The sequence below is a fragment of the Scyliorhinus canicula genome, chromosome 18 (genome assembly GCF_902713615.1).
Source record: "Scyliorhinus canicula chromosome 18, sScyCan1.1, whole genome shotgun sequence".
Lineage (NCBI taxonomy): Eukaryota > Metazoa > Chordata > Chondrichthyes > Carcharhiniformes > Scyliorhinidae > Scyliorhinus > Scyliorhinus canicula.
The window spans coordinates 115,235,964-115,262,628 of record NC_052163.1 but is presented as its reverse complement, the minus strand read 5'-3'; the positions used below and the strand labels follow the sequence as shown (position 1 = coordinate 115,262,628).

Genomic DNA, 26,665 nt, shown 5'->3' with positions numbered 1-26,665 from the left:
TTAAATTATCAGATTAGTCCCACTTCCCTGCACTTTTCTTGTATATAGTTAATTTCCAATTTTTTTTTAAGTTAACCTTTCAGGAAGCGCATCCCATGCCGTGCCCTGTGCTTAAAAATATTCATCTCAGCCTTGTGAAATCTTTTTATTGAATTATTTGAAATGCATGTCTTCTCCAATGGAAACAAGTTTGCTTGTCCCATCCCTTCTCATCAGAACCCTTCATAATTTTAAACACCTCTACTCAATCAATCCCAGCTTCTCCAGTCTCATGATATAAACTCAACTCCTTCATCTCTGGAACCACACCGACAAATCTCCTCCACACCTTCTCCAAGGCCATGGTATCCCTCCTAAAACATGGTGCTCAGAAACAAACATAATGCTCCAGTTGAGGTCTAACCAAAGATTTATAATTCTACTAGCGTCTTAAAAACAACATTTGACTTCAGGTATATTCACATGGCACTACTCACTCTAGGTCCAAGAACTCTTGGGCAGAACGGTAGCACAGTGGTTAGCACTGTGGCTTCACAGCGCCAGGGTCCCAGGTTCGATTCCCCGCTGGGTCACTGTCTGTGCGGAGTCTGCACATTCTCCCCGTGTCTGCGTGGGTTTCCTCCCACAGTCGAAAGACGTGCAGTTAGGTGGATTGGCCATGATAAATTGTCCTTAGTGACCTAAAAAGGTTAGATGGGGTTATTGGGTTATGGGGATAGGGTGGAAGTGAGGGCTTAAGTGGGTCGGTGCAGACTCGATGGGCTGAATGGCCTCCTTCTGCACTGTATGTTCTATGATACATAATTGTATTTTGTACACGAGTTCAATAAAGATGGTGCATCCCTTTAAGACCACATGGCCTGAAGGCCACCTCTTCCTCAGGTCAATTTGAGACTGATTGCTCTGAGAACAAGCCCCGAGGTCATAAGAAACCAAGAGGAAAAGACTAGCTCACTTTATCTTCTCTTTTAATGCAGCAAAATGCAAATGATACACAACAAACAGATGGGTGAGTGACGTGGGAGTGCCAGGGAGAGTGCATGGAGAAAAAAAATAAACATCCTCACCTTGGCTGAGAAGCCTCTTGAAGATACTGTGGATAGGGAAAAAGAAAACTGTTAGACTTGACAATGTTACAATAGACATTCCATCAACACATATGAAGAAGCTTGCAAAAGGTCAAGTGCTGACATCAAACACCAACAGGTCAGGTACAACATAAGGAAACCTCCCTCTAACTTTGCTGCAAAAGTACCTCCACCCAATTCCATTAACTCAGCACATCCAGCCTTAGGTTAGGTACCTTTCATTTCATCTCTCTCCATTTCCCACATCAGCAGGCTGTATGTGGTTGGGTTTAGGCTGCAGGTTCTACATCAATTTGCGCTGAATTATAGGTAGGTTTTGTGATCTTACATTATGTAGGAAGTGGATTGGAATCCCTAAATTGGTAGGGAGGAATGAAAGGAAACAAGAACACGAGACAGAAGTGCACCCAAGAATAAATGAGTGGGCAGGGGAGCAGCAAAGCAACTGAGAGGAGGGAGAATGAAGAGAAAGACAAATCGAATATATTTAGATTGGATTTGAACCCAGGTCCTGGGCCAGTGAAGTGGGAACTCTGGTTGATTTTATTTCCCCCCAGCCCTTTGCAGTGACCATTCGCCCACTCAATATAGCGTAAGGATGAGTTTTGTTTGCATGACACACATCAGGCAGCAACTTCATTCACATCTTTGAGGCTCACGTCTCCAATATATTCTCTGAACCAGATGAATATATTCTCTGAACCAGATGCTAATCTGTACATCACTACCAACATCTGTAAGCTTCACTGACCAGAGGACATGCGAGTTGAGTTTGCACGGAGACATTCTCCTTCATATAAATTAAACATCAGAACACATCTAGAATAAACAATGAATTCCACTGTGGCCATCTCCTGCTACCTTGAAATATTATTTTTGTTCTATCCAGTGGTGCCACCGTTGTCTTTGCCACAGCTCCAGCGATCGCCCCTGAGATGAGGGAATTAATGATGTGTCGTCTCCCTCTCACATCCTGGAAAGTCAGAACAAAACACGCATCAATCCTAACTGCTATCAGCTTAATTTCTATTTTGTAAGTTTGTGAATTTGCAGTTCCAGAGGGTTTTGGGCTTTGGGAAGAAAAAAGGTTTTCAATTCAGGCACCAAGTGCAGATCTTGGGTTAGTTACAGAGTAAAGCTCCCGCTACACAGTCCCCATCAAACACTCCCAGGACAGGTACAGCACATGTTAAATGCAGAGTAAAGATCCCTCTACACCAGTGGTGGGCAACCTGCTGCCCATCAGGTTTCTGAATGTGGCCCACAAGACAATTTGATGACCATTCCCCATGGGCAGCATTGCCACATCCCATTGGTTTCTGTCTGCATAGTTTTTTTCCTCCAGGTGTGAGTAAAGATTTGCCTTAAAGGAAATGAAGTGAGATGCATGCTCACTGCACGCAACTGTGACTGTGCAAGACTTCCAGAGGGAGCGATGGAGTGAGTGGTCGCACATTTGGTGGCTCCTGCTTGAGGCGGATTTGTTTGGTCCTTGTGACCCATTCATGGGGGTGTTTGCTGGTACAAAGTACAGGAACAGACAGAGCTAAGGATTTTCCTTCAGGTGGGCTTGTCTCAGCCCTATCAAACAAGGAGTGCAACTGTAAAGGGGCAACAGCCAGACCAGGAGCTTGAGAGAAATGCGATAGAAAGAAAAATGGAGGAGAGCTCTGTTCGCTCAGTGGTCCACAGCCGACCCCAATTACCATCGGGTGGCAATATCAATGGTACATACATAGAACATACAGTGCAGAAGGAGGCCAATCAGCCCATTGGGTCTGCACCGACCCACAAGCCCTCACTTCCACCCTATCCCCAAAACCCAATAACCCCTCCTAACCTTTTTTTGGACACTAAGGGCAATTTAGCATGGCCAATCCACCTAACCTGTACTTCTTTGGACTGTAGGAGGAAACTAGAGCACCTGGAGGAAACCCACGCAGACACAGGGAGAACGTGCAGACTCCACACAGACAGTGATCCAGCAGGGAATCGAACCTGGGACCCTGGCGCTGTGAAGCCATAGTTCTAGCCATGTGTGCTACCGTGCTGCCCACAAGAGGTGTCAGAGGATCCGGCGGTGCAGATGGGAAGAGGGGCTGACGTGGTTGCCTCCCTGACAGCCCAGAAGGGACTCGGAGCCACCGAATGTGGGAGCATGGGAGAGCAACTTGGCAGAGTTCCGCCACCTAGAAAGAAAATAAAGTTCGCCATGGGCGGGAATTCTCCACAAGGAAGAGGCTTCAATTACTTTTTTTTTTAAATGGACATTTACACATCAGTGGGGGGAGGTTACTTTGTGTTCTGTATTTGGGGGGGGGGGGGGGGGGGGGGGGGACAGGGAAATAGTGGCAACTGTGTATGGTCTACTGTTTGCTCGTTTCTGTTCTGTATATATTCGAAAATACTTCCAATAAAGGATTTTTTGAAAAATAGTACGAGCAATGTGCTCCTTCTGTGTCCAATCAAAGCAGTAATATTTTTTAACCATTTGAAGCTAATAGTTCTGTATATATAAATTAAGCATTTTCTATAACTCATCAATAAATATTTTTTGTGTATTAAATGTATTCAAACTTTTTCAATGGTCAGGTTAGTGAACTTGCCCAATTTTATTTTTGTGGCCCACTGAGTAGAAGAAAGGCCACTCGTGCAGCCCACTCATCAGCCGAGGTTGCCTATCACTGCTTGCATCATCAAACACTCCCAGGGTTACGTACAGCACAGATCAGATACAGAGTGAAGCGCCCTCTATACTGGCCAGGACTTATTTCCCATTGTTCGTCACTTTTTAAAAGGTGGTAGCGAGCCAGGTTCTTGAATCACAGCAGTCCATACAGTGAAGGTACTGCTAGGGTGGGAACCAGTGACGATGAAGGAAGGCAATATCAATTGAAAATGAAAATCGCTTATTGTCACGTGTAGGCTTCAAATGAAGTTACTGTGAAAAGTCCCTAGTCGCCACATTCCGGCACCTATTCGGGGAGGCGGTTACGGGAATCGAACCGTGCTGCTGGCTTGCTTGGTCTGCTTTCAAAGCCAGCTGTGTGCTAAACAGCCCCTGTGTGTGACTTGGAGGGGAATGTGGAGATTGTAGGTTTGGACGGTCCTATTGAATCGATCTTGGCAAGTTGCTGCAGTGCATCTTATAGATGGTGCGCATTGCAGCCACAATGTATCAGGGGCAGAGCAGTACCACTCAGCAGTTCGCTCATCCCGGTTAAGGCAGAATAAGACAGAGCCTATAGGCTGGAACTGAAAAAAAGCTGGCGCACAACACAAATAACAAAGCACAGGGCTGCAGATAAAAGAGAACATGTGTGCAAGTGAAAGCACAAGAGCTAGCAAAAGACTTGTATTTATATAGCCATGAATTTAAGACATGCCAGTCGCTATACAGCCTTTTAAGTACTTTTTAATCATTACAGTAAGTCCATGCTGCAACTCACCAAGGCTCCTTTGACAGTACCTTACAAACCAGAGACGGTTACCATCTAGAAGGACAATGGAAGCAGATGCATAGGAACATCATCACCTGCAAGTTCCCCTCCAAGCCACATACCATCCTGACTTTGAACTATATCACTATTCCTTCACTGTCGAGAGTTACAAATCTATGCATAGTTATCATTTACCACACAGATATTAACCATGCCATTCCACATTTCCATTCTGAGCATCAACATACTAAGTGTTGGCTCAACATCATAGCAACCTCTGGTAGTACTCAAATCATCCTACTACATTCTTCATTACTGTTACCTGAGTGGGAGTAGTTTCAAGAGATTTCTTCGCAACATTCTCCATGCCAATTCCCCTCACACATACAGGACAGGGTGAGGATCACAGGGCTCCTGCAAAAGAATAAAGGATCACCGGTAATGACTTATTGCAGGGCTGACCAAACCGCAGCACGTGAGCCACATGAGGCTTTTCTACACAAAGTGCAATTCAAGGAAAAGTATAATGAAGTGAGCAGGAGGTGAAAAAGGCTCAAACTGTGCAGCCGTGCTGGAGACGATGGTCCAGTCAACGGGATAGAAGGAACAAACAATTGGTGGATCAGCCTCATGCTCCAATGTAAATATAGCGAGTTCATTGGCGACTATGTGCTGTTTGTGACCACACCTGGGATCCTTCCCTTTCCTGTGTTCATTATTCTTTCATTCATTAACTAACCATTCAGCGAATGTTGCGGGTGGGGCCCCGCTAATCACGTTCATATGTTTTGGTCCTGTCCAAAGCTAGAGGATTACTGGAAGGAGGTTTTTAGGGTAATTTCTAAAGTGGTGCACGTGAAACTGGACCCGGGCCCCCAGGAGGCCATATTCGGGGTGTTGGACCAGCCAGGGTTGGAAACGGGTGCGGAGGCAGATGTTGTAGCCTTCGCCTTGTTGATCGCCCGAAGGCGGATCCTGATGGGTTGGAGAGCCACCCTGTGCCCTGTGGGGGAATTTGTTGGAATTCTTGACTCTTGAGGTTAAGTTTGAAATGAGGGGAAGGATGGAGGGGTTCTACAATTCATGGGTATTATTCATTATGCACTTTCAAGAACTGGATAATATCGAACATTAGTTTGGGGTGGGGGGGGGGGGGGGGGGGGAAGAGTGGGAGGCGGTGTGTGTTAACGGTGGCTGTGGGTGATTCCTGATTCCTTTTTGTCATTTGTTTATGTGAACATGTGGGCGAATGTTTGGGGTTTGGTGGGAGGATGGGATCGTTGTTATTGATATGGGGATTGACATATTTGGTACTGATTATTGTTGGTGGGTGTAAATTTGGGAGAAAATGTGAAAAAGGAGAATAAAGAAATATTTATTAAAAACATTTTTTAACCATTCAGCGAATACATGCACAACCTTTGCTGCAACCTAAACACCATGTGATTCTTGTTGAAAATGGTGGACATTCTGGGAGGGGACTGGGTCTCTTAACTATGTGTGGGCTTGTGAAGAAGAAAATTGGATTGAGCTGTAGGTTGGTGCAACAATAGGTGGCACGGTGGCGCAGTGGTTAGTACTGCTGCCTCACGGCGCCAAGGATCCAGGTTCGATCACAGCGCCGGGTCACTGTCCATGTGTAGTTGACACACTCAAAGTGTCTGCATGAGTCTCACCCCCACAACCCAAAGATGTGCAGGGTAGGTGGATTGGTCATGCTAAAACATAAAATAAAAAAGTTTCTGTACAGGTAGTCCTTTTCTTGTGGCTCTCAAATGTCTGAAGATGATCGTATGCAGCTCCAAGATTCAGAAAGTTTGACCACCCCGACTTATTGGAAGAGATAAATTATATGAAAATTCATGCAAACTAAATTTTCACATTGAAGACTTTAATGACGGATGCTATTGCCACTGAGCTTTCAGATACAGATTGAAGTCAAACTGGACTGCTGATGTGTTTCCCTACCCATAAGAAATCCTAATCAAAACAAATGTCAGCAACAATAAAATGCAGCGTACAGAGCGCCTTTTCCTTTCGGTTCAAAAGAATCAAAATCATGAGGCTTTTGAAATTTTTTGTGCCAAACTGGATTGGATTGGATTGGATTTGTTTATTGTCACGTGTACCGAGGTACAGTGAAAAGTATTTTTCTGCAAGCAGCTCAACTGATCATTCAGTACATGGGAAGAAAAGGGAATTAAACAGAATTCAAGAAAATACATGAGAATACATAATAGGGCAACACAATATATACAATGTACTACATAAGCATTGGCATCGGATGAAGCAGACACGGGTGTAGTGTTAATGAGGTCAGTCCATAAGAGGGTCATTTAGGAATCTGGTGACAGTGGGGAAGAAGCTGTTTTTGAGTCTGTTCGTCCGTGTTCTCAGACTTCTGAATCTCCTGCCCGATGGAAGAAGTTGGAAAAGTGAGTAAGCCGGGTGGGAGGGATCCTTGATTATGCTGCCTGCTTTCCCCCGGCAGCGGGAGGTGTAGATGGAATCAATGGATGGGAGGCAGGTTCGTGTGATGGACTGGGCGGTGTTCACGACTCTCTGAAGTTCCTTGCGGTCCTGGGCCGAGCAGTTGCCATACCAGGCTGTGATGCAGCCCGATAGGATGCTCTCTATAGTGCATCTGTAAAAGTTGGTAAGGGTTAATGTGGACATGCCGAATTTCCTTAGTTTCCGGAGGAAGTAAAGGCGCTGTTGTGCTTTCTTGGTGATAGCGTCGACATGAGTGGACCAGGATAGATTTTTGGTGATGTGCACCCCTAGGAATTTGAAACTGCTCACCATCTCTACCTCGGCTCCGTTGATTCTGACAGGGGTGTGCACAGTACTTTGCTTCCTGAAGTCGATGACCAGCTCTTTAGTTTTGCTGGCATTGAGGGAGAGATTGTTGTTGCTGCACCACTCCACTAGGTTCTCTATCTCCCTCCTGTATTCGGACTCGTCGTTATTCGAGATCCGGCCCACTATGGTCGTATCGTCAGCAAACTTGTAGATGGAGTTGGAACCCAGTTTTGCCATGCAGTCGTGTGTGTACAGGGAGTAGAGTAGGGGGCTAAGTACACAGCCTTGTGGGGCACCAGTATTGAGGACTATTGTGGAGGAGGTGTTGGTGTTCATTCTTACTGACTGTGGTCTGTTGGTCAGAAAGTCAAGGATCCAGTTGCAGAGTGGAGAGCCAAGTCCTAGGTTTTGGAGCTTTGACATGAGCTTGGCTGGGATTATGGTGTTGAAGGCGGAGCTGTAGTCAATAAATAGGAGTCTGATGTAGGAGTCCTTGTTTTCGAGATGCTCTAGGGATGAGTGTAGGGCCAGGGAAATGGCGTCTGATGTGGACCGGTTGCGACGGTATGCGAATTGAAGTGGGTCAAGGCGTTCCGGGAGTATGGAGGTGATGCGCTTCATGATCAGCCTCTCGAAGCACTTCATCACAATTGATGTCAGGGCCACCGGGCGGTAGTCATTGAGGCACGTTGCCATGTTCTTCTTTGGTACCGGTATGATGGTGGTCTTCTTGAAGCAGGTGGGGACCTCGGAGTGGAGTAGGGAGGACATGAGCAGAGTTAAGATAAATGATCTGCCTGAAACCACACCATCTGACTCTCAGCAATTCTCCAAAAATCATGCATTCCCTTCCCAATCGCTCTAGAATGATAGTTCAGCCAGCATTTCTAGAATTCAAAGATCTAGGTTCACCAGGCGTTTCTTTCACTGACCTCTCTGTAAATATCAAGGCTATTTTAATGTAATGTGCCAGGGAGCCTGCAGCTGATGTTTTCCATTCAGCTTCTCCAATAAATCGCTTCAAGGGTAGGGTAACATTCAGACTTTCAGTCAAATGCCCAGAGATGTGCAAGACCAGTCCAGCCTCGTAACTGCTTCGCTTCCAGCAAATGTTCTACAATCATAACAGCAACTCTTTCTGGTTTTGCTGATGGATCATCCTTTTACAGCATATATGTTTCAAATTTCCCACTGAAACATGTACGGCCTCATATGGATGTGCACCATTAGTGAGTAATTTTATAGACCCTACCACTCTACTTATCCAGATATTAGTGTGAATGGGTTGAAGGCGCACCGATGACAGTGACGGTCTCCATTACAGCAAATCACTCAAATTACCTGTTACCACCAGCCTGCCGCTCACCTTAGTATGCTGAGTTTAAGTGATCCAAAATCAGGGTGGCAGGCAGCTAACATAAGACTCTTAGTCCCAAGCATTTGTCAAAGCACCATGGCCTTGCACTTTATAAGTTTCTTCTCTTCACAATCCAAGGTTCCAGGGCTTTTGCACCAGATTTGGTTTGAGCTGTAGAGTTTAGCTTCTGTCTCAAACAACTCAAAGTTACAACAGTAAAAGTAAATATTGCAGAGCAGCACTGTGGCACAGTGGTTAGCACTGCTGCCTCGCAGCCCGGGGTCACTGTCTGTGTGGCGTTTGCACATTCTCCCCATGTCTGCGTGAGTCTCACCCCCACAACCCAAAAAGATGTGCTAGGGTAGGTGGATTCGCCATGCTAAATTGCCCCTTAATTGGAAAAAAAGAATTGGGTACTCTAAATTTCTTTATTTTTTAAAGTAAATATTGCTTTCTACATTTTTGTTCCTTTGTCCCTTCAGCCTATTGTAGTGTCAACTGCTTTATTTATGTCTTTTTTCACCAACATGACAATTAGAAATTTCAAACACATTCTCATGGGGAGGCTCAAAGCAGATCCAGAAGCTTATGTTGCAAGGACAATGATTATATGGCATCCTCAGCGCAGAAAAAATGTCCCACTGCACTTCACAGACTTGAGGGACTAATGCACAACAAGCAATGCTGGTGGTAACCAGAGACATTTGACCAAAATATATTTTGGAAGCACGGTAGCACAGTGGTTAGCACTATGGCTCCACAGCATCAGGGACTCGGGTTCGATTCCCGACTTGAGTCACTGTCTGTGTGGAGTCTGCACATTCTCCCGGTGGCTGCGTGGGTTTCCTCCAGGTGCTCCGGTTTCCACCCACATGCCCCAAAAGACGTGCTATTAGATAATTTGGACATTCTGAATTCACCCTGTGTGTACCCGAACTGGCGCCGGAATGTGGCGACTAGGGGCTTTTCACATTAACTTCATTGCAATATTAATGTAAGCCTACTTGTGACAATAAGACTACAAACATTATTATTATTTTATAGGAGGATCCAACCAGAGGGGAACAACTAATGTTCTGGGAAGGAATTCCACACAATGAGACCATAGCAGCTCAAGGGACAATCTGTAAGGTAAAAGGTTGGGGATGCACACGAGGTTTTAGCTCGGGGAACAGGTTGATTGTGGGCTGGAGTTATGGAGGAAGCTAGAGAGAGAGGGAGGATGCAATCGCAGATGCAGAGGGAGAGAGAGGGGGTGAGGGGAAATTCAAATAGAAGTGTGAAAATTTTAAAAATACTTGGGGCAGCACGGTGACATAGTGGTTAGCACTGCTGCCGCATGGCACTGAGGACCCGGGTTCAATCCCAACCATGGGTCATTGGCCGTGTGAAGTTTGCACATTCTCCCCGTGTCTGCGTGGGTCTCATCCCCACAATCTAAATATGTGCAGGGTAGGTGGATTGGCCATGCTAAATTGCCCCTTAATTGGGGAATTGGGGGGAAAAATGAATTGGAGTGCTTTAAATTTATTATTTTTTAAAATTCTTATTCTTTTTCATGGGATTTGGGCATTGCTGGCAAAGCCAACATTTGTTGCCCATCCTTAATTGCCCGTGAGTGGCTTGCTCAGCATTCGGAAGGCAGTTAAGGGTCAACCTTTTGCTGTGGGTCGGGTAAAGGCTAGACCCAGAAAAGGAGGGCAGATCTTCTTCCTGAACGGATACCAACTAGTGAACCAATTAATTTTTTTTTTAATTTAGAGTACCCAATTCATTTTTTTCTAATTAAGGGGCAATTTAGTGTGCCCAATCCACCTAACCTGCACATCTTTGGGTTGTGGGGGCGAAACCCACGCAAACACGGGGAGAATATGCAAGTCCACACAGACAGGTATCCAGAGCCGGGATCGAACCTGGGACCTCGGCGCCATGAGGTAGCAGGGCTAACCCACTGCTTGCACCAATTAATGACAGACTACCGATTCAGTCCAAAATCAATTTAAATTTCACCAGCTGCTGTGCTGGGATTTAGACCCATGTACCCAGGGCATTAGCCTGGATTACTAGTGCAGTGGCATTACCACGATGCCACCATCTCTCCGTAATCTGAAATTCATAGATTATCATCGTTTTGGGAAATCTGGAGCCAATGTAGGTTAGAGATAATGAAAATCAGGATGGGTCCCTGTTTACACCTGTCTGTTAAGAGGACCACAGAGGAAATGAAAATCAGGATGGGTTCCTGTTTACAGCTGTCTGATGTCAAATTAGATACAGCTGCAATGCTTCCAGTGTCGAACAGACAGTATTGCATAGTCTCACAATAAGATCACTTTAATGAGTAGCAGAGGAGCTGTTGGAAATTAAACACACCAAAAGTCAACAGCTTTGGGAGAGGAGAGAAAAATTTGCTGAAGAAACAAAATGGAACAAAGGAAATATTGAAGTATACAAACAAGAAAAGCTGAATGCTAATTTAAGCAAAATGCACCCAATAGAAAGAAATGGACAACGTATCAGCATTGATTAAAGATTCAGCTTGAGTTTCTGCTTTTTATTTCAAATTTCAAGCATTCATTGCCTCTCCTTTCATGTTTGCTAGGTCACTTGATGTCTTTCAAAGCAAACACTTATTCTTGGAATCAAGCCAACCTATATCAAGGGTCAGTGCTGTCAATGCTTCCCAGCACCTGGCAAGTGTTGAAAGTCCCATGTTCTCAGTTACTGAGTATTGTGAAATGACTGATGCTGAATCACTATCCATCTGCTGTCTGGCCTGCACATAGTCATCCAACACTAAATGCAACACTCCTCCAGCACAATCTTGTCTTACCAATAATAATTAAGGACAAATATAGCATTTTATTTGGGAGGGAGGAGGGGGGGGGGATCAGATGTAGAGTGGAGAGAGAGAGAGACACACACACACATTGGTAGGGGGAGACACAGACATGGTGGGGTGAGTGTGAGAGGAGACAGAGTCAGATGAGAAGAAATGGAGGGGGAGAGAGAGAGAGAGAGAGAGAGAACGCAAGTGAGAAAGAGAGAGAGTTTAGGTCGGAGAGAAGGTGATAGGAGACAGGCCAGCAAGACGGGGTAAAGAAGAGACAAGAGGACCTGGCTGGTGAGGGCAGTGGAGTAAGAAAATCCGCAACTAATTTTCTGCACATTTCAGTCTCAGGGCAGTAAATTATGTACTTTTGAAATATACTTGCTTGTTACAGGAAATAGGTACTAACCGTTAAAAGGAATATTGGTGGAAGTGTGTTAAACACTGACCTTCCTACACTGGGACCTGGGCACCATCCAGCCCAGACTGTTGGACAAGAATTTCCTTTCTGCTGGCTATAGGAGCCCAAAATGAAGTCAGTTTTAACTATTTTAATCCAGCTGCTAGTGATATTGGCTTTGGAGCACAAAATAAATATTTAGTGATATTAAACTGACAAAATGCATTTCTCCAAATCTGGCCTCCCAAGCATGCCGATTTTAATCGCTCCACCATTGCTGGTCATGCCTTCAAATTCCATACCCCAAGCTCTGGAATATTCAGCACCATTCATGACTGCAGAGATACGGAAGCAATCCGAATCTAAATGCAAAAAGATCTAGACAATACCCAAGCTTGGAATGACAATTGGCAAATAACATTCTTGACTCACAAGCATCAGGCAATGATCATCTCCAACAAGAGATGATCTCCCCATGACATTCAATCAACATTACCATCGATGAATCCCCCACTATCAGCATCTTGGGGATTTACCACTGCTGTCTCACGGCGCTGAGGAACCTGGTTCGATCAGGACCCCGGTCACTGTCCGTGTGTAGTTTGTATACTGTCTGCATGGGTCTCACCCCCGCAACCCAAAAAGATGTGCAGAGTAGGTGAATTGGCAACTCTAAATTGCTCCTTAATTGGGAAAAAAAAATTGGGTACTCTAAATTTATTTTTTTTAAAGCATCAACATCAAGCAGCCTGTCTGATTGGCACCCCATCCACAAACAATTACACCCTCCACCACCGATGCACAGTGGCAGCATTGTGTACTACAAAATGCTCTGCAGGAATTCACCAAAACTTCTTGGACAGCACAATCCAAACCCATAACCACTGCAATTTAGAAGGACAAGGGCAGCAGATGCATGGGAACACCACCACGTGCAAGTCTCCCTCCAAGCCACACACCATCCAGACTTGGAACTATATCACCATTCCTTCACTGTTGCTGGGTGGGTCAAAATACTGGAACTCCCTCCCTAAAAGCACCCTGGGTGTACCCATCCCACATGGACTGGAGCAGTTCAAGGAGACAACTCACCACCACCGTTCCAAGGGCAATTGGGATTTCCATATCTTGGATGCCTACTGTTAACATAGACAGACAATGATGAGGTCCAACACTGCCTTCAGGAATGTAAAAAAATTAATTTGGGATACTTGTCTAAATTAAGGGCGGCGCAACAATAAGTCATAATGCAAAATTTGCAAGGAGCCACAGAGTAGCTCCAAAATCATGTACAGCCACAATGTAGGGCCTGTTTAGCACAGGGCTAAATCACTGGCTTTGAAAGCAGACCAAGGCAGGCCAGCAACATGGTTCAATTCGCGTACCAGCCTCCCCAAACAGGCGCCGGAATGTGGCGACTAGGGGCTTTTCACAGTAACTTAATTTGAAGCCTACTTGTGACAATAAGCGATTTTCATTTTATTTTTATCCACAGTCAAATAGCCTGTCCACAGTAAACTCCCACAAACTGTAATATGTGAATAACCAGATAATCTGTTTCTGTGATGTTAATTGAGGGGGAATAATAAACACTATGCACAGAAAAGGAAAGAAGCTGATTACCAAGTTTGGAAGAAAACAAACCCAATATTGAAATATTTAATATTGAACTAAGTGCCCAAAATGGAAGGAATTCTATTCTCTAACAACAAGCATCATTTAATCAGCCCAAACCCTCATCTCAATAATAACATTTCTCCCAATCATTCCTACCAAGGCTAATCATAGAATTGTAAATGCAAAGACAACAATCATTCAACATGCTGGTTCTTTGAAAGAAAAAAATCCTGCAAATTGTTTTTCAAGTACATGTTCAAATGCCTTTTGAAAGTTCCTTTCATGAAATGTATTCCAGATTTTAACAAATGCCAGTATGCAAAAAGTTATCATTTCCTGTTTAGTTCTTTTGCCAGTCAGTTTAAATCACACAATTGTTAGAGCATAATAATAATAATCTTTATTGTCACAAGTAGGCATACATTAACACAGCAATTAAGTTACTGTGAAAGCCCCTAGTCGCCACATTCGAGCGCCTGTTCGGGTACACGGAGGGAGAATTCAGAGTGTTCAAATTACTCAATACAGTAGTCCCCCGTTATACCGCGCCCCGCAATACCGCGGTTCGCGATATACGGCGGGGGGGGCTTATGGACCCCAACTTATTTGCACTGGGACGGAGCTGGGGCAACTTCAGGTTTCCAGTCGGGGAGCGGATTATTTTTAGCAAACAAGCCTGCTGACAGCAGCGAGAGTGATGGGCTGCATTCAGGAAGGGGAACCCTTACTCGCGGGCATTGGGGAGTGGGCTCAGTTTTAAAGCTTGGATGTTGACATCTGCAGTCACTTGCCCTGTGGTCTCTGCTCCGCTCTCGAACAGTCTGTACGCCTCCGGGCGCAGTGATGCGAGGCTTTTTCTCTGTACTCCTTCAAAATGTGTGATGTCCAAATCCTGTTTCTCAAATTACAGAATTCCTGCCTCCACACTTCTACCCTGCGTTTATATGTGTTTAGTATAAGTTTATATAGTTTAAAATTCCAAATGACTGTTCGTATGAGTTTTGAATGATAAAATGATCCGCGGCTCGGATGTAACGCGGGTGGCTGTCTTGGACCCCAACACCCAGCGTATAACGGGGGACTACTGTAGCACGTTTTTTGGGATTTGGTGGGAGGACCTGGAACCCGGAGAAAACCCATGCAGACATGGAGAGAACATGCAGACTCTGCAACGACAAGCGGGAATCAAACCTGTGACCCTGGTGCTGTGAAGCCACAATGGTAACCACTGTGCTACCATGCTGCCCATAGAAGGAAGCCATTCAGCCCATCTTGCATTTGCCAGCTCTCTGCTGGAACTAAACCAGTCCCATTCCCTTGCCTTTGTCTGGCAGTCCTGAAAATTTTCTCTCCTTACAAAGTTATCCAATTCTCCCTTTGAAAGCTATGCTTAAATGGGAATGGTACCATTTGGCCCCGCCATTTTGGCGCCGATTTTGTGGCGCCGTCGTTTTGGCACCATATGTTTTGGCGCCCATGCTTTTGGCATTCAACGATTTGGCGCCGCCAATATTCAGTGCTGACTAGCCCACTACAAATTTTAAGTTACGAAACTTGCCCAAACAATTTAACAATTTAGCCCTTTTTGAAACCTGCCCAAACAATTTAACAATTTAGCCCTTTTTGCACAAGTATTACTCTGGTGAATGTATGCCAATATTACCTAGTTAATGCTTATTAAGAGTATAGGAACTGCCTAGTTAGTACTAATCACCTAGTTCTGTAGCGCAACATACTGTTAGAATTTCACTTTCTCTTAAATGTTTAAAAGTAGTTAAGTCGAACCCATCTGCAGAAATGGCTGAAAGTATTTTAAGTAAGAAAGACAAACCTAAATTTTCTCAATGGATATCTATACGTGTTCGACAAGCATAGCAAAAAGGACACTTTGATGAAGTTTTGGAGATGTGAAAACAAGAACGAGTGCAAAGCCCGTATACACACTAAAAACAATGAACGGTAGCACAGTGTTAGCACTGTGACTTCACAGTGCCAGGGGTCCCAGGTTCGATACCTGCTGGGTCACTGTCTGTGCGGAGTCTGTACGTTCTCCCTGTGTCTGCGTGGGTTTCCTCCGCGTGCTCAGGTTTCCTCCCACAGTCCAAAGATGTGCAGGTTAGGTGGATTGGCCATGATAAATTGCCCTGAGTGTTCAAAAAGGTTAGGAGAGGTTATTGGGTTATGGGGATAGGGTGGAAGTCAGGGCTTAAGTGGGTCGGTGCAGACTCAATGGGCCGAATGGCCTCCTTCTGCATTCTATGTTCTATGTTCTAAATCTGCCTCTGCCACACTTTCAGGCAGTACATTGCAGGTAAAAAATAATGTTGCGTAAAAAAGCTTTTCCTCATGTCGATTACCTGTGAATACTGGTCTACTTGCCAGAGGAAACAAATTTCTCCCTACTTTTCTCCCAAAACCCCCAAATAACTCAAACACCTTTACGAGATCTGTCCTTCTCTGCTCTAAGGAGACCAACCTCAGCTTCACCAATATCCCTATCTTTTGGTCACTTGTAACACAGAGACACAGCATCGAAAGGTGTCATGGCATTCAAAATTGCTCTTTAACATAAAGAGGATTTGACCGCGGAGAGAAAATTGTGACAATACTAATCAGTGGGCCAGGCTGTTCACACACCAAGTGTACTTCAGTATGTGGTTCTCAAATAGGAGGACATAAACATGGGATATGAGATTATGAATCAGTTGCTGGGGACAAGGAATCAAATTCTACACGTTTTCCAACAAGGAACGTTAGATGAGGAAAAAATAGAAAATGCTGGGAATACACAGGAAGATCAAGGTTTACCTGTGGAGAATGAAACAGAGTAAAGTTTCAGGTCAATTACTGGCTGAGGGCTCTAGCTGATTTTTAAAATCTCACTAGATCAGGATACTGTAATATCTGTCAAGGAACAGCTTATTCAGCACAGATCAGAGATTGATTTTAGGAATTTATTGGGCTGTGTGTCTGCTCCACACTGGGCAATACACTTTTAAATGTAGAGTACCCAACTATTTTTTTCCCAATTAAGGGCAATTTACCATGGCCAATCCACCTAACCTGCACATCTTTGGGAGTGAAACCCACACAGACACGGGGAGGATGTGCAAACTCCACACGGACAGTTACCCTGAGCCGGGATCGAACCCGGGTCCTCAGCGCCATAGGCAGAAGTGTTAACCACTGCACCGCCGTGCCGTCCTACACTTCCTAAGTGATATGTTTTAGCGTTAGCAAAGAGTTCAACCCTAAAATTACTTATTAAGTTCAGTCATCTAGAATTTGATCATCTTTGTTTTACATCAGATTAATTTAAAGTCAAAAGCTCTGGAGTATCATTGTTATGCAGACAAACCCCCTCGGTGAACAATCTCATGGGGTTAATTCGCACTACGGTGTTTAGTAGCGCAGTGAATCAATTTCAGGTTTCCACCAATGCTAAACCTGCAAAGTGCAAAACAGGTGCCCAAGCTCAAAACGACGAGCAAAGGACTGTACTGCTTTGCTGCAGCAACTCATTGGACATGGCCTCTGGATTCGGGCTTCATTTACACTGGATTAACACTGAGGCATGATTTCTCTTGATCATTTAACAGACCAGTGCAGTTCTGATTGCATTGTTACATTGATAGATGATAGACAGAGAATGACAAAACGCAAAAGAACTTGCCTTCATATAGCACCTTTCACAACCATAGGATATCGCAAAGCATTTTACAACCAATGAGGTGCTTATTGTAAAAAGAATACGCAGCAGCCAACTTATGTCCAACAAGGTTCACAGATGATAACATAATATTGACCAGATAATTTATTTTAATGATATTGGTGAGGGTTAAGTATTAGCCTAATCACCAGGAAGAATTCCCCATCTGTTTTCAAAGTAGTGCCAAGGCATATTTTATAACCAGCGACAAGGCGGCAGGTTGACACCAATGCATAATACAAGTCACAACCCAAACTGAGCAGACTATTCCTCCAGATTGGTCTCGTTTTAATCCAGCGAAACTAGGGAGGCACTTACTTGAAACCCGGCACTGCCTGTGGCTAGGAATTGCACCATCCCTGAATTTGAGGCCAAAGTTTCACACCATTCTGATCAACCAATCTAATGACACACATGGCATTTCTGGACTCTGAACAGAATCCAAATATCCCAACTAAATAAGCATGGCTAACTGGCTGTCAAATATTGGAAGATTGATTTGCTTATTGTGTAAATAGTGAACTCCAACAAATCAAACTGTGTTGGACTTTGTAAGCTCAGTGCTGGAAACTCAGATCAAAACAAATAATACTAATACATCAGGAATTACAACGATCAAATCTCAAGCACTTCACAATATTATTGAATTGAATTAACTTATGGGGAAACTTAGCAACCAATTGGTTACAGAAAGTGAGAATGAACAGTTAACATGTTTAATTTGTTGGTTGGTGGGCATCAGGGGTACTCCCTGCGTTCTTTGCATCGGGTCAAGCGGTCTTTCAAATCCACACGTACCAACCAATAGGGTCTTGGTTTAGCTGCTTATCCTAAAGAGGGTCTCTCAACAAGAACTTGCGTTCAGATATTGACTTAATATATAAAAATATGCCAAGATGCTTCAAGGCAGTGTTGTAAAAAGTTTAACAATGAGTCAGCTAAGGAGGCATAGGATTGGTGACCAAACGCTTGGTCAAAGAGATAGGTTTTAAAGAATGGCTTAAAGGAGGAGCAAATAAAAGGCTCAGGTCCATTCAAGAGTGCTTGACTTAACTTCTGCTCAACCCTAACTGTAATAATAATAATCTTTATTAGTGTCATGCGTAGGCTTACATTAACACTACAATGAAGTTACCATGAAAAGCCCTTGGTCACCACACTCCGATGCCTGCTCGGGTACACCAAGGGAGAATTCAGAATATTCAATTCACCTAAAAAGCACCTCTTTCGGGACTTGTGGGAGGAAACCGGAGGGCCCGGAGGAAACCCACACAGACACGGGGAGAACGTGCAGACTCCACACAGACAGTGACCCAAGCCGGGAATCGAACCCAGATCCATCTGCTCATTCATTCCTTCTAAACTAGTTTATTGTTTCAGAACTGCCGATCGGAGCAGAGTTCAAGTCCTTTATGTGTGCCATCATGACGTTTTGCTCCAATGTCATGGTGAACTTGATGTGGAGATGCTGGCGTTGGACTGGGGTGAGCACAGTAAGTAGTCTTACAACACCAGGTTAAAATCCAACAGGTTTGTTTCAAACACGAGCTTTCAGAGCACTGCTCCTTCCTCAGGTGAATGGAGAGGTATGTCCACATACCTCTCCATTCCCCTGAGGAAGGAGCAGTGCTCCGAAAGCTCATGTTTGAAACAAGCCTGTTGGACTTTAACCTGGTGTTGTAAGACTTCTTACTATGGCGAACTTGGCAGAGGATTAATGGTATCACTCTGGCTTCAAGATGTGACATCAGATGTAGAGTATTTTTAAGTTCAATGTGGGCGTCGCTGGTTAGGCCAGCATTTATTGCCCATCACTAATTGCCCTGGAGAGGGAGGCAGTGAATTGCCTTCTTGTACCACTGCAGTCCATGTGGTGTAGGTATACACACAGTACTGTCAGGGTGGGAATCGCAGGATTTTGATCCCACAGTGAAGGAATATGAAGAGAGCACAAATTGCAACACTTTCCTCACCTAACCACAAAAGGCAACACAAAAAGATATAATGAGGATTTTCAAATGTTGAAATGATTGAATTTCATATCAATCTTCATTCACTAGCAGCTATAACAGACTCAATATCACATAAAACAGAGAAATATAGAAATTAGGATCTCATGAATTGAGTGCATAAATAACAACTCATCTGCAACGTGAAGTCACAATTTTTCAGAAAGCTGAGTAGTTCTCAGAGAGGTTTAAACTTGAGTAATAGGACCACAAAAGTTAAGAAAAATACTCTCCTGACCTGTTGAAGGCAAAATAGCAGTGATGGTCCTCTGTTCCCGTTAATGGATTTTCATTACAATCTGGTGTAATCAATTAGAAGACACTTAATATCCAACCTCACCTGGCAACCAATTGGATTTGAGTTATTTGGCACTGCGGTCCTGCTTCTATCGCAGATCTCAGTATTAGAGTCAAGTAATCCTTGCCAGTTAGACAGTGACACTTGGCATGGAGTCTCTGGCACTTTTAAAAATGCTAAATTGTCGCTGGGTTAATATCCTGAAATTCCCTCGTAGCACATTTCAACCTGTGCAGCCCATCTAAGTTATTGTGAAGTATGGTCATTGTTGACAGCAAGACCTCACAACCAGCAATGAGAGGAGTGGGCAGATAAATTCTCCTTAGTTGCAATATAAATATTGCCTAGGGCACTGGGGGGAACTCTGCAACTCTTTCTTCGAATAGTGTCGTGCAACCTTTCACATGCACTTGAGGGGGAGGCATGCACTTGAGGGGGAGGCATTGGAAGATGACACCTTCCCACAGTGCAACAATCCCTCAGTAATGCAGTAGGAGTTTGTGCGAAAGCCTCTGGAGTCAGAAAATTGTGGATGCTCACTTAACCACGGCTGACGCCACTGGAAGCACCACAAGGACTGCAACGATTCAAGAAGTCCCACCATTGCTTACTCAGAACACCTGGGGATGGACAAGAAAATAAGCGTCTTGTCACTTGTAATCATAACACAAGAATAATAATGACAACACTGACAGCAGCTAGTACTGCACTTGTCAAGTGAAGGGAGTTGCAGCATTTGTTCCATTCCCAAATTATTTACCATGCCAATAAGAAGAGCAGAGTGTGAGGATGGTCCATCCAAAACTTAAACAAGAAAATGTCAGAACTGCTGCAATCCAACTACATTTTGCATCAAGATTGCGTTTCAGTGAATTGCCGGAACAGATAAATATAGAATCTACGTCATGATAATAAAAATGCTCTGTTCGTAATAACTGCAAGAAATAAGGATCATATCTGTAACGCCACACAACAATGAAAACATTAGAGCATCAGTATACTTGGCCAAATGTCCGTGACTGGAGAAAAGAGGGACTAAACGTTGACCAAGAATTTTGAGAGTAGGGTTCAAGTCCTACATCTTTTTTCAATTTAAAAGTTTGTAATCGGGATGTGGAAAACGCGTGCAGCAGATATGTGGGCGAACCATCACCTCCAAATCACACACCATTCTGACTTGGATATATGTCACAGTTCCTTCATTGTCACCGATTCAAAATCCTGGAACTCCACACAGACTGCAGCAGGTCAAGGTGGCAGTTCAGCGCCACCTCCTGAAGGGCACAAAGGCAATAAAAATGGGCCAAGCATGACCATATCCCAGATAATGAAATTTAAAATAAAAATACTGGCAAGGGTCTGCTTAATGCAAACGACAGCAACACCCTCATCGCCTGATTTGTCACAGCCTTTGGTACGCCATGAAAAGGCTATGTATTATCCCTCAATAAGTATCCAGACAAGTGAACAAGTAGTCAGGTGCTTGCCCAGTTTTAGCTGCTGGCCTGTGATCTGGTACAGGACAAAAAGCCAAAAAAGACAACCCACAGCCACCTGATTTATATACGCGTTCCTCCTGTTAACCAAGGATTTGTCCGGTTGCCCAAGTTGCTCAGCAACTTCAGCAGTCTTTAATCAACCACCAAAATAAGAGCAAAATACTGCAGAGGCTGAGAACCTGAAATAAAAACAAAGTACTGGAAAAACTCAGGAAGTCTGGAAGCATCCACAGATGCTGGTCTATGTTTTTCTATGTAAACAGATGTTTTTCTATCAACCGCATATCAATCGGTGAGTCCTGGTAGGGGTGCAGGTTTCCTTTCCCTGAGGAGCACTGAACTTTTTCCCTTAGTTTCATGTAGCTCACCACCTTCTCACAGGCAACTAGGGAGGGACAATAATTGCTGGACTAGTCAGCGACACCCACATCTCACAAACACCAGATTTGATCAAATTCACCTTTTTGTAATTTCATGAGGTGGGGTTTGAATCCACAACCTCTACACAATCCTACACTTTTTAATAAACTTTTAAAATATATATATTTTATTCCAAACATTACAAAAGTTCCCACAATCATAAAAAAACACTCGCAACCATATGGCAGCTTGTCATTTTATATCTTTATAAAGTGACTAATGTTACCCCCAAAACAAGCCTCCCATCCCCTCCCCCCTACTAACTGCTGGCGACAAACAGATCTTTGAAAGCAGAGATAAACAGTCTGCACCTCGAGTGGAATCCCTCCCCTGACCACAACCCCCACCTCCCCCCAAGGGCGAATTAAATTTTCTCCATTTGCAGAAACTCTGCCACATCCCCCAACCATGCCGAAGCCCTCGATCGCAACGCTGACCTCCATCCAAGCAGCTTCTGTCACCAGGCAATCAGAGAGGTGAAGAGCACAACATCAGCCCCCAACCCCTCCAGCAGCTCCACCAACTCTGATCAGACAAAAATTGCTACGTAAAGGGCACGGCTCCAATCTCACACCCACGATTGTCGACAAAGTTGCAAACACTGATGCCCAGAACTCAACCAGTTTTGGGCAGGACCAAAACATGTGCACGTGATTCACCGGACACTCTTGAGCACCTCTCATACCTATTCTCCACATCTGGGAAGAACCCACTCATACACGCTCTAGGTATATGAGCCCTGTGAACCACTTTAAATTGAATCAGGTTCATCCTGGCACAGGAGGTAGAGATCACCCGGTACAGTATTTCACTCCAGGCCTTCCCCCAGTGCCACAACCAGCCCCTCCGCTCACTTCGCAGTTATCTCAAAACGGAGCCTTCCCCGTCTTCAGCAACCAACCATATATATCAGAGATCTTCACTTCCACCAGCTCATTGCATGATAACAATCTATCCATCAAGGTATGACTCAGGAGCTGAGGGAACAAAGGAAACTCTTTGCTGACAAAGTCTCGCACCTGCATATACATAAATCTGCTCCCTCGGGGTGCTGGTATTTCTCCTTCAACTCCTCCATTCCCACGATCTACTCTCCACAAACAGATCGCTGATCCTCTCGACCCCCTCCCTCCCCCAGCTCCTGTAAATTGCGTTCATCCTCGACGCCGCAAATCTACGATTTTCACAGGCAGTACCGACCTGCCCCCCATCCAAAGTGCCGCCTGAGCTTGTTCTAAATATTAAGGGATGCCAGCACCACCACTGGGCTCACAGTTTTCCTAGACGGGGAGAACTGGAGAGGGACTATGACCAATGCTTTTAAACACACCCCAACGCAAGAAGTATCCATTTTTTACCACCCTGACCCCCCCCCCCCCCCCCCCCCCTCCTTCCAACCACTGTTACACTACACTCGCACCCAGTAATACCATAAATTTGGTAGCGCCAGTCCCCTCCCGCGAACATCACCACCTCTGCAGGAAAGTTCTCCGGATCCTAGGTGCTTGTCCGCTCACACAAATGCCGAAATTAACTTATTGGCCCTCACGAAAAACGCTTTGGGGAGGAAAATCAGGAAAGACTGAAACACAAACAGGAACCTCGGGAAAATTTTCATTTTTATAGTCTACTCTATCCGCCAAGGGAAGCAGGAGAACACCCCACCTGTTCAGGTCACCTCTCACCCCCTCCACCAAACTGGCCAAATTTAATTTGTCTATCATGGCCCACCCGAGACCCGAACTTTGTTTAGTTTTGGCCAGCCTAAATGCAAGGTTCCCAAGTCTGCACCCTATCCAGGAATTCACCTGGGAGTTCTCACTCTTGTACCCTGTGAAGGATCCAAACTTCTTTTAAAGTATTTTAATTAAACTTTTTTAATGAATACAGATCAATAAAATAAACAAAACACACCCTCAAACAAAACCACAACCCCTCACCCCCTAAACAGATTCAAAACTTCTTTAACAGGCAGTTCGGTGGCACAGTGGTTAGCATTGCTGCCTACGGCGCTGAGGACCTGGGTTCGAATCACGGCCCTGGGTCACTGTCTGTGAGAAGTTTGCACATTTTCCCCGTGTCTGCGTGGGTTTCGCCCCCACAACCCAAAGATGTGCAGGTTAGGTGGATTGGCCACGTTAAATTGCCCCTTAATTGGAAAAAATAATTGGGTACTCTAAATTTATATTAAAAATTTTTTTAATAACTTCTTTAACAACCCATTATCCTCCCCATACATGAATAGGTCCGAAACATTCAGTGACAAATCGTCCGCATGTGCTCTGATCCACACCCCCTCAATGTCTCACCATTTCTTCGATGACCTAAATGCGATGGCCAGGGGTTCAATAGCCAACGCAAATAGCAATGGGGAGAACGGGCATCCCCAAGCAGCCGGAGCTCACCGCATTTGCATCTTACACTCACCGTAGGGTCGGTATATAACAATCTCACCCAGGAGGTAAACATTGGCCCAAACCCAAACTGTCCAGGATATCAGAAAGGTACCTCCATCCCACCCAATCAAAAACCTTTTCTGCGTCCATAGAAATAATTACTTCTGGCACCTTCTCCCTAGATTTCATAGAATCATAGAATTTACAGTGCAGAAGGAGGCCATTCGGCGATCGAGTCTGCACCAGCTCTTGGAAACAGCACCCTACTTAAGCCCACTCATCCACCCTAGTACCCCCGACCTAACCTTTTGGACACTAAGGGGCAATTAATCATGGCCAATCCACCTAACCTGCACATCTTTTGACTATGGGAGGAAACTGGCGCACCCAGAGGAAACCCACGTAGACATGGGGAGAACATGCAGACTCCACCCAGACAATCACCCGAAGCCGAAATTGAACCTGGGTCCCTGGAGCTCTGAGGCAGCAGCACTAACCACTGTGCCACCTAATGTCACTCAACAACTGTTGCCCCTCCAGAAAGCCAGACTGATCCTCAGAGATCACCTCCAGAACTCACCTCTCCAGAACGCAACTCTCCAGATGCCTCGCCACTGTCATATCAATGTTCAACAAGGAGATGGACCTATAAGACCCACATTCCATCTGATCCTTATCATTCTTTGGAATCAGGAGGATGAATGCCTGCGCCAGCGTCTTAGGCAATTTCCCCTGTGCCAACGAATTGCTAAACATCCCCAATAGATGTGGCGCTCATGAAGCTGATAACTGCTTATAAAATTCCACCGGAAAGCCGTCAGGCCCCAGTGCCTTCCCAGATTGTATAGGTCCGATGCAGTCCATTACCTCTTGCAGTCCTAATGGCACTTCCAACCCCTGTCCCCTACCACTCTCCACCTCCAGAGAGTCCCCTTTGAGATCAGTCACACCCAAGGTGGTCACCACCTCCATCCCGGCCTACACCTAACATCAAAAACACATACATCTCCAGCTTACAGCCCACCCCTTCCCCTCTCATTCCACCCTGCCCCTCCTTCGAATGCTCCACCCAACCAGCCACCTCCCCACTACACCCACCCGCCAACCCCGAATAAAGAAAACAAACCCATCCCCGGCTCCCTAACTCCCCTTGAACCTGACCCCCAGTTTTGCCAGACACAGCATCCCAAATTGAATTTTACTCCTAAGGCTTTGGTCTTGTTGAAGCTCGCTCAATGTTTTGCCAGGTTGACACCAATGTCCTGATAAACAGGCTTCGGATGACCCTCGCAACTACAGTCGTGTGTGGATTTCTCCCACCTCAAAATCCACTCCCTCCACTATTTCTCCTGGTACTTCGGCACCTGGACGATCGGTTCTCCAGCTCTTGGCCTCTGACGCAGCGACCGGTGGACCCATTCCACCTCCAGGACCTTCTCAGCCAGCTTCCCAAACATCTTTGCCATGTAAATCGGCAGCTCAACTATTCTCAAGTTTTGATGCCTGGATCAATTTTCCTGTCACCCACTCTGGCCTTCAACACTTCTGTTCTCCTCTGCCAGCATGGTTACCTCTACCTCTAGAGACACGATCCGGTGCTGTGGGTCGAGACCACCTTCCACCTCCCAAATTGTCGCATCCTGTGCCTCCATTCACTTCTCCACCCTCTCCAAAGCCCTACAACGAGGTGCTGCTGCTTTGATCGATGCTCGTTAAATTCACTGGTGATAAACTTCATTAACTGCTCCATAGACAGTGGGAAGGGCGACGAGGACACGGCCAGTTCCACCATACTTTACTTCGCTGCGCCATGAGGGTCACCCAAATCCTGAGCGGGGGGCTTTATTCAATTTAAGCCTAGTATTATAACCCGCCAACATTCCACATTGGAGGAGAAAGCAATAAACTTCAATTTCTTTATCCTGTTTACTACCAAAACACCCGTTAACTGGGTAGTAAGTGCCTAAACCGAAGCCTCCAAGCAGGAGCTCATGGCCATCAATGGAAGTCTCCCCTTTACAGTAAACTAATCATGTGAACGTAAAACAGGCTTTAAGTCAACAATATCAGAGTTATCTAAATTGTACAAAAATTCTTTGTTGTGGGAGCTTGCTGTGTGTAAATTGGCTGCTGCATTTCCTGCATATCAAAAATACTTCATTGGCTGGAAAGCACTTGAAGACATTTATTTGGTGGTTATGAAGGGCATTATAAAAATACAAGTTCTGCCTTTCTTTACCTCTTTCACAATAAGTACTGTCAAGACCACGGTGGCAACATTGTGGATTTCTGGACATATGCATAGCAGCAACTGCATCTTCAGCCACAGTGCAGCATGTGTTTTCCAATAATTGTACCTCAATGTTCAACTTGCTGGTCAGAAAACCCTCCCCCACAAGGTCATGCACCACACCCTGACCAGCTGCCAGGATGCATTAGTGAACTTTCTGCATTCCTCCCTTACATACAACAACTGGGAAAGATTCTAACCTGCAAGCATTCACCCACTTTTGCTCCAGTATTCACCTCTCGGGTCCAGGTTTCTGCATACTAATCTTAATAAACCTATTCTCAAACAGATGCAAGCATCACAAAAATTAGACCCCTTTTCAAAATTGGTAGAAGCCAAAGACAGCAAAACCAGTGAGAGACTCATTAATCTGACAATTAAATACAAATTAAAGTACACTTACAATTAGCATGCACATGGGCATGTGTTGAGGACAGGATATCAACAAACTACATGATGATCCTTATATAGGAGCCCAGCAAAGAGAGTGTGTACACTCGTTGAAAACAT

The 26,665-nt window shown here is 44.9% G+C and overlaps 1 protein-coding gene across 3 annotated transcripts in view; it reads right to left on the bottom strand.

The window, feature by feature from the left end:
* slc25a42 (solute carrier family 25 member 42) overlaps positions 1-26,665 on the bottom strand; it is a 64,778-nt gene that overhangs the window by 24,723 nt on the left and 13,390 nt on the right. For 2 of the 3 annotated variants that reach the window (XR_005457953.1, XM_038776910.1), the window contains exons 2-4: positions 4,851-4,942; positions 1,950-2,061; positions 1,068-1,093 (exon numbers count right to left, since the gene is read on the bottom strand). Coding sequence is in view for 2 of the 3 variants with exons in the window: in XM_038776910.1 (XP_038632838.1) it covers positions 1,068-1,093; positions 1,950-2,061; positions 4,851-4,895 (183 nt within the window). In the remaining variant the exon portion in view is untranslated. Of the gene's footprint in view, positions 1-1,067; positions 1,094-1,949; positions 2,062-4,850; positions 4,943-15,548; positions 15,569-26,665 lie in introns of those variants that run through there. The other variant, XM_038776909.1, reaches the window with a different exon arrangement.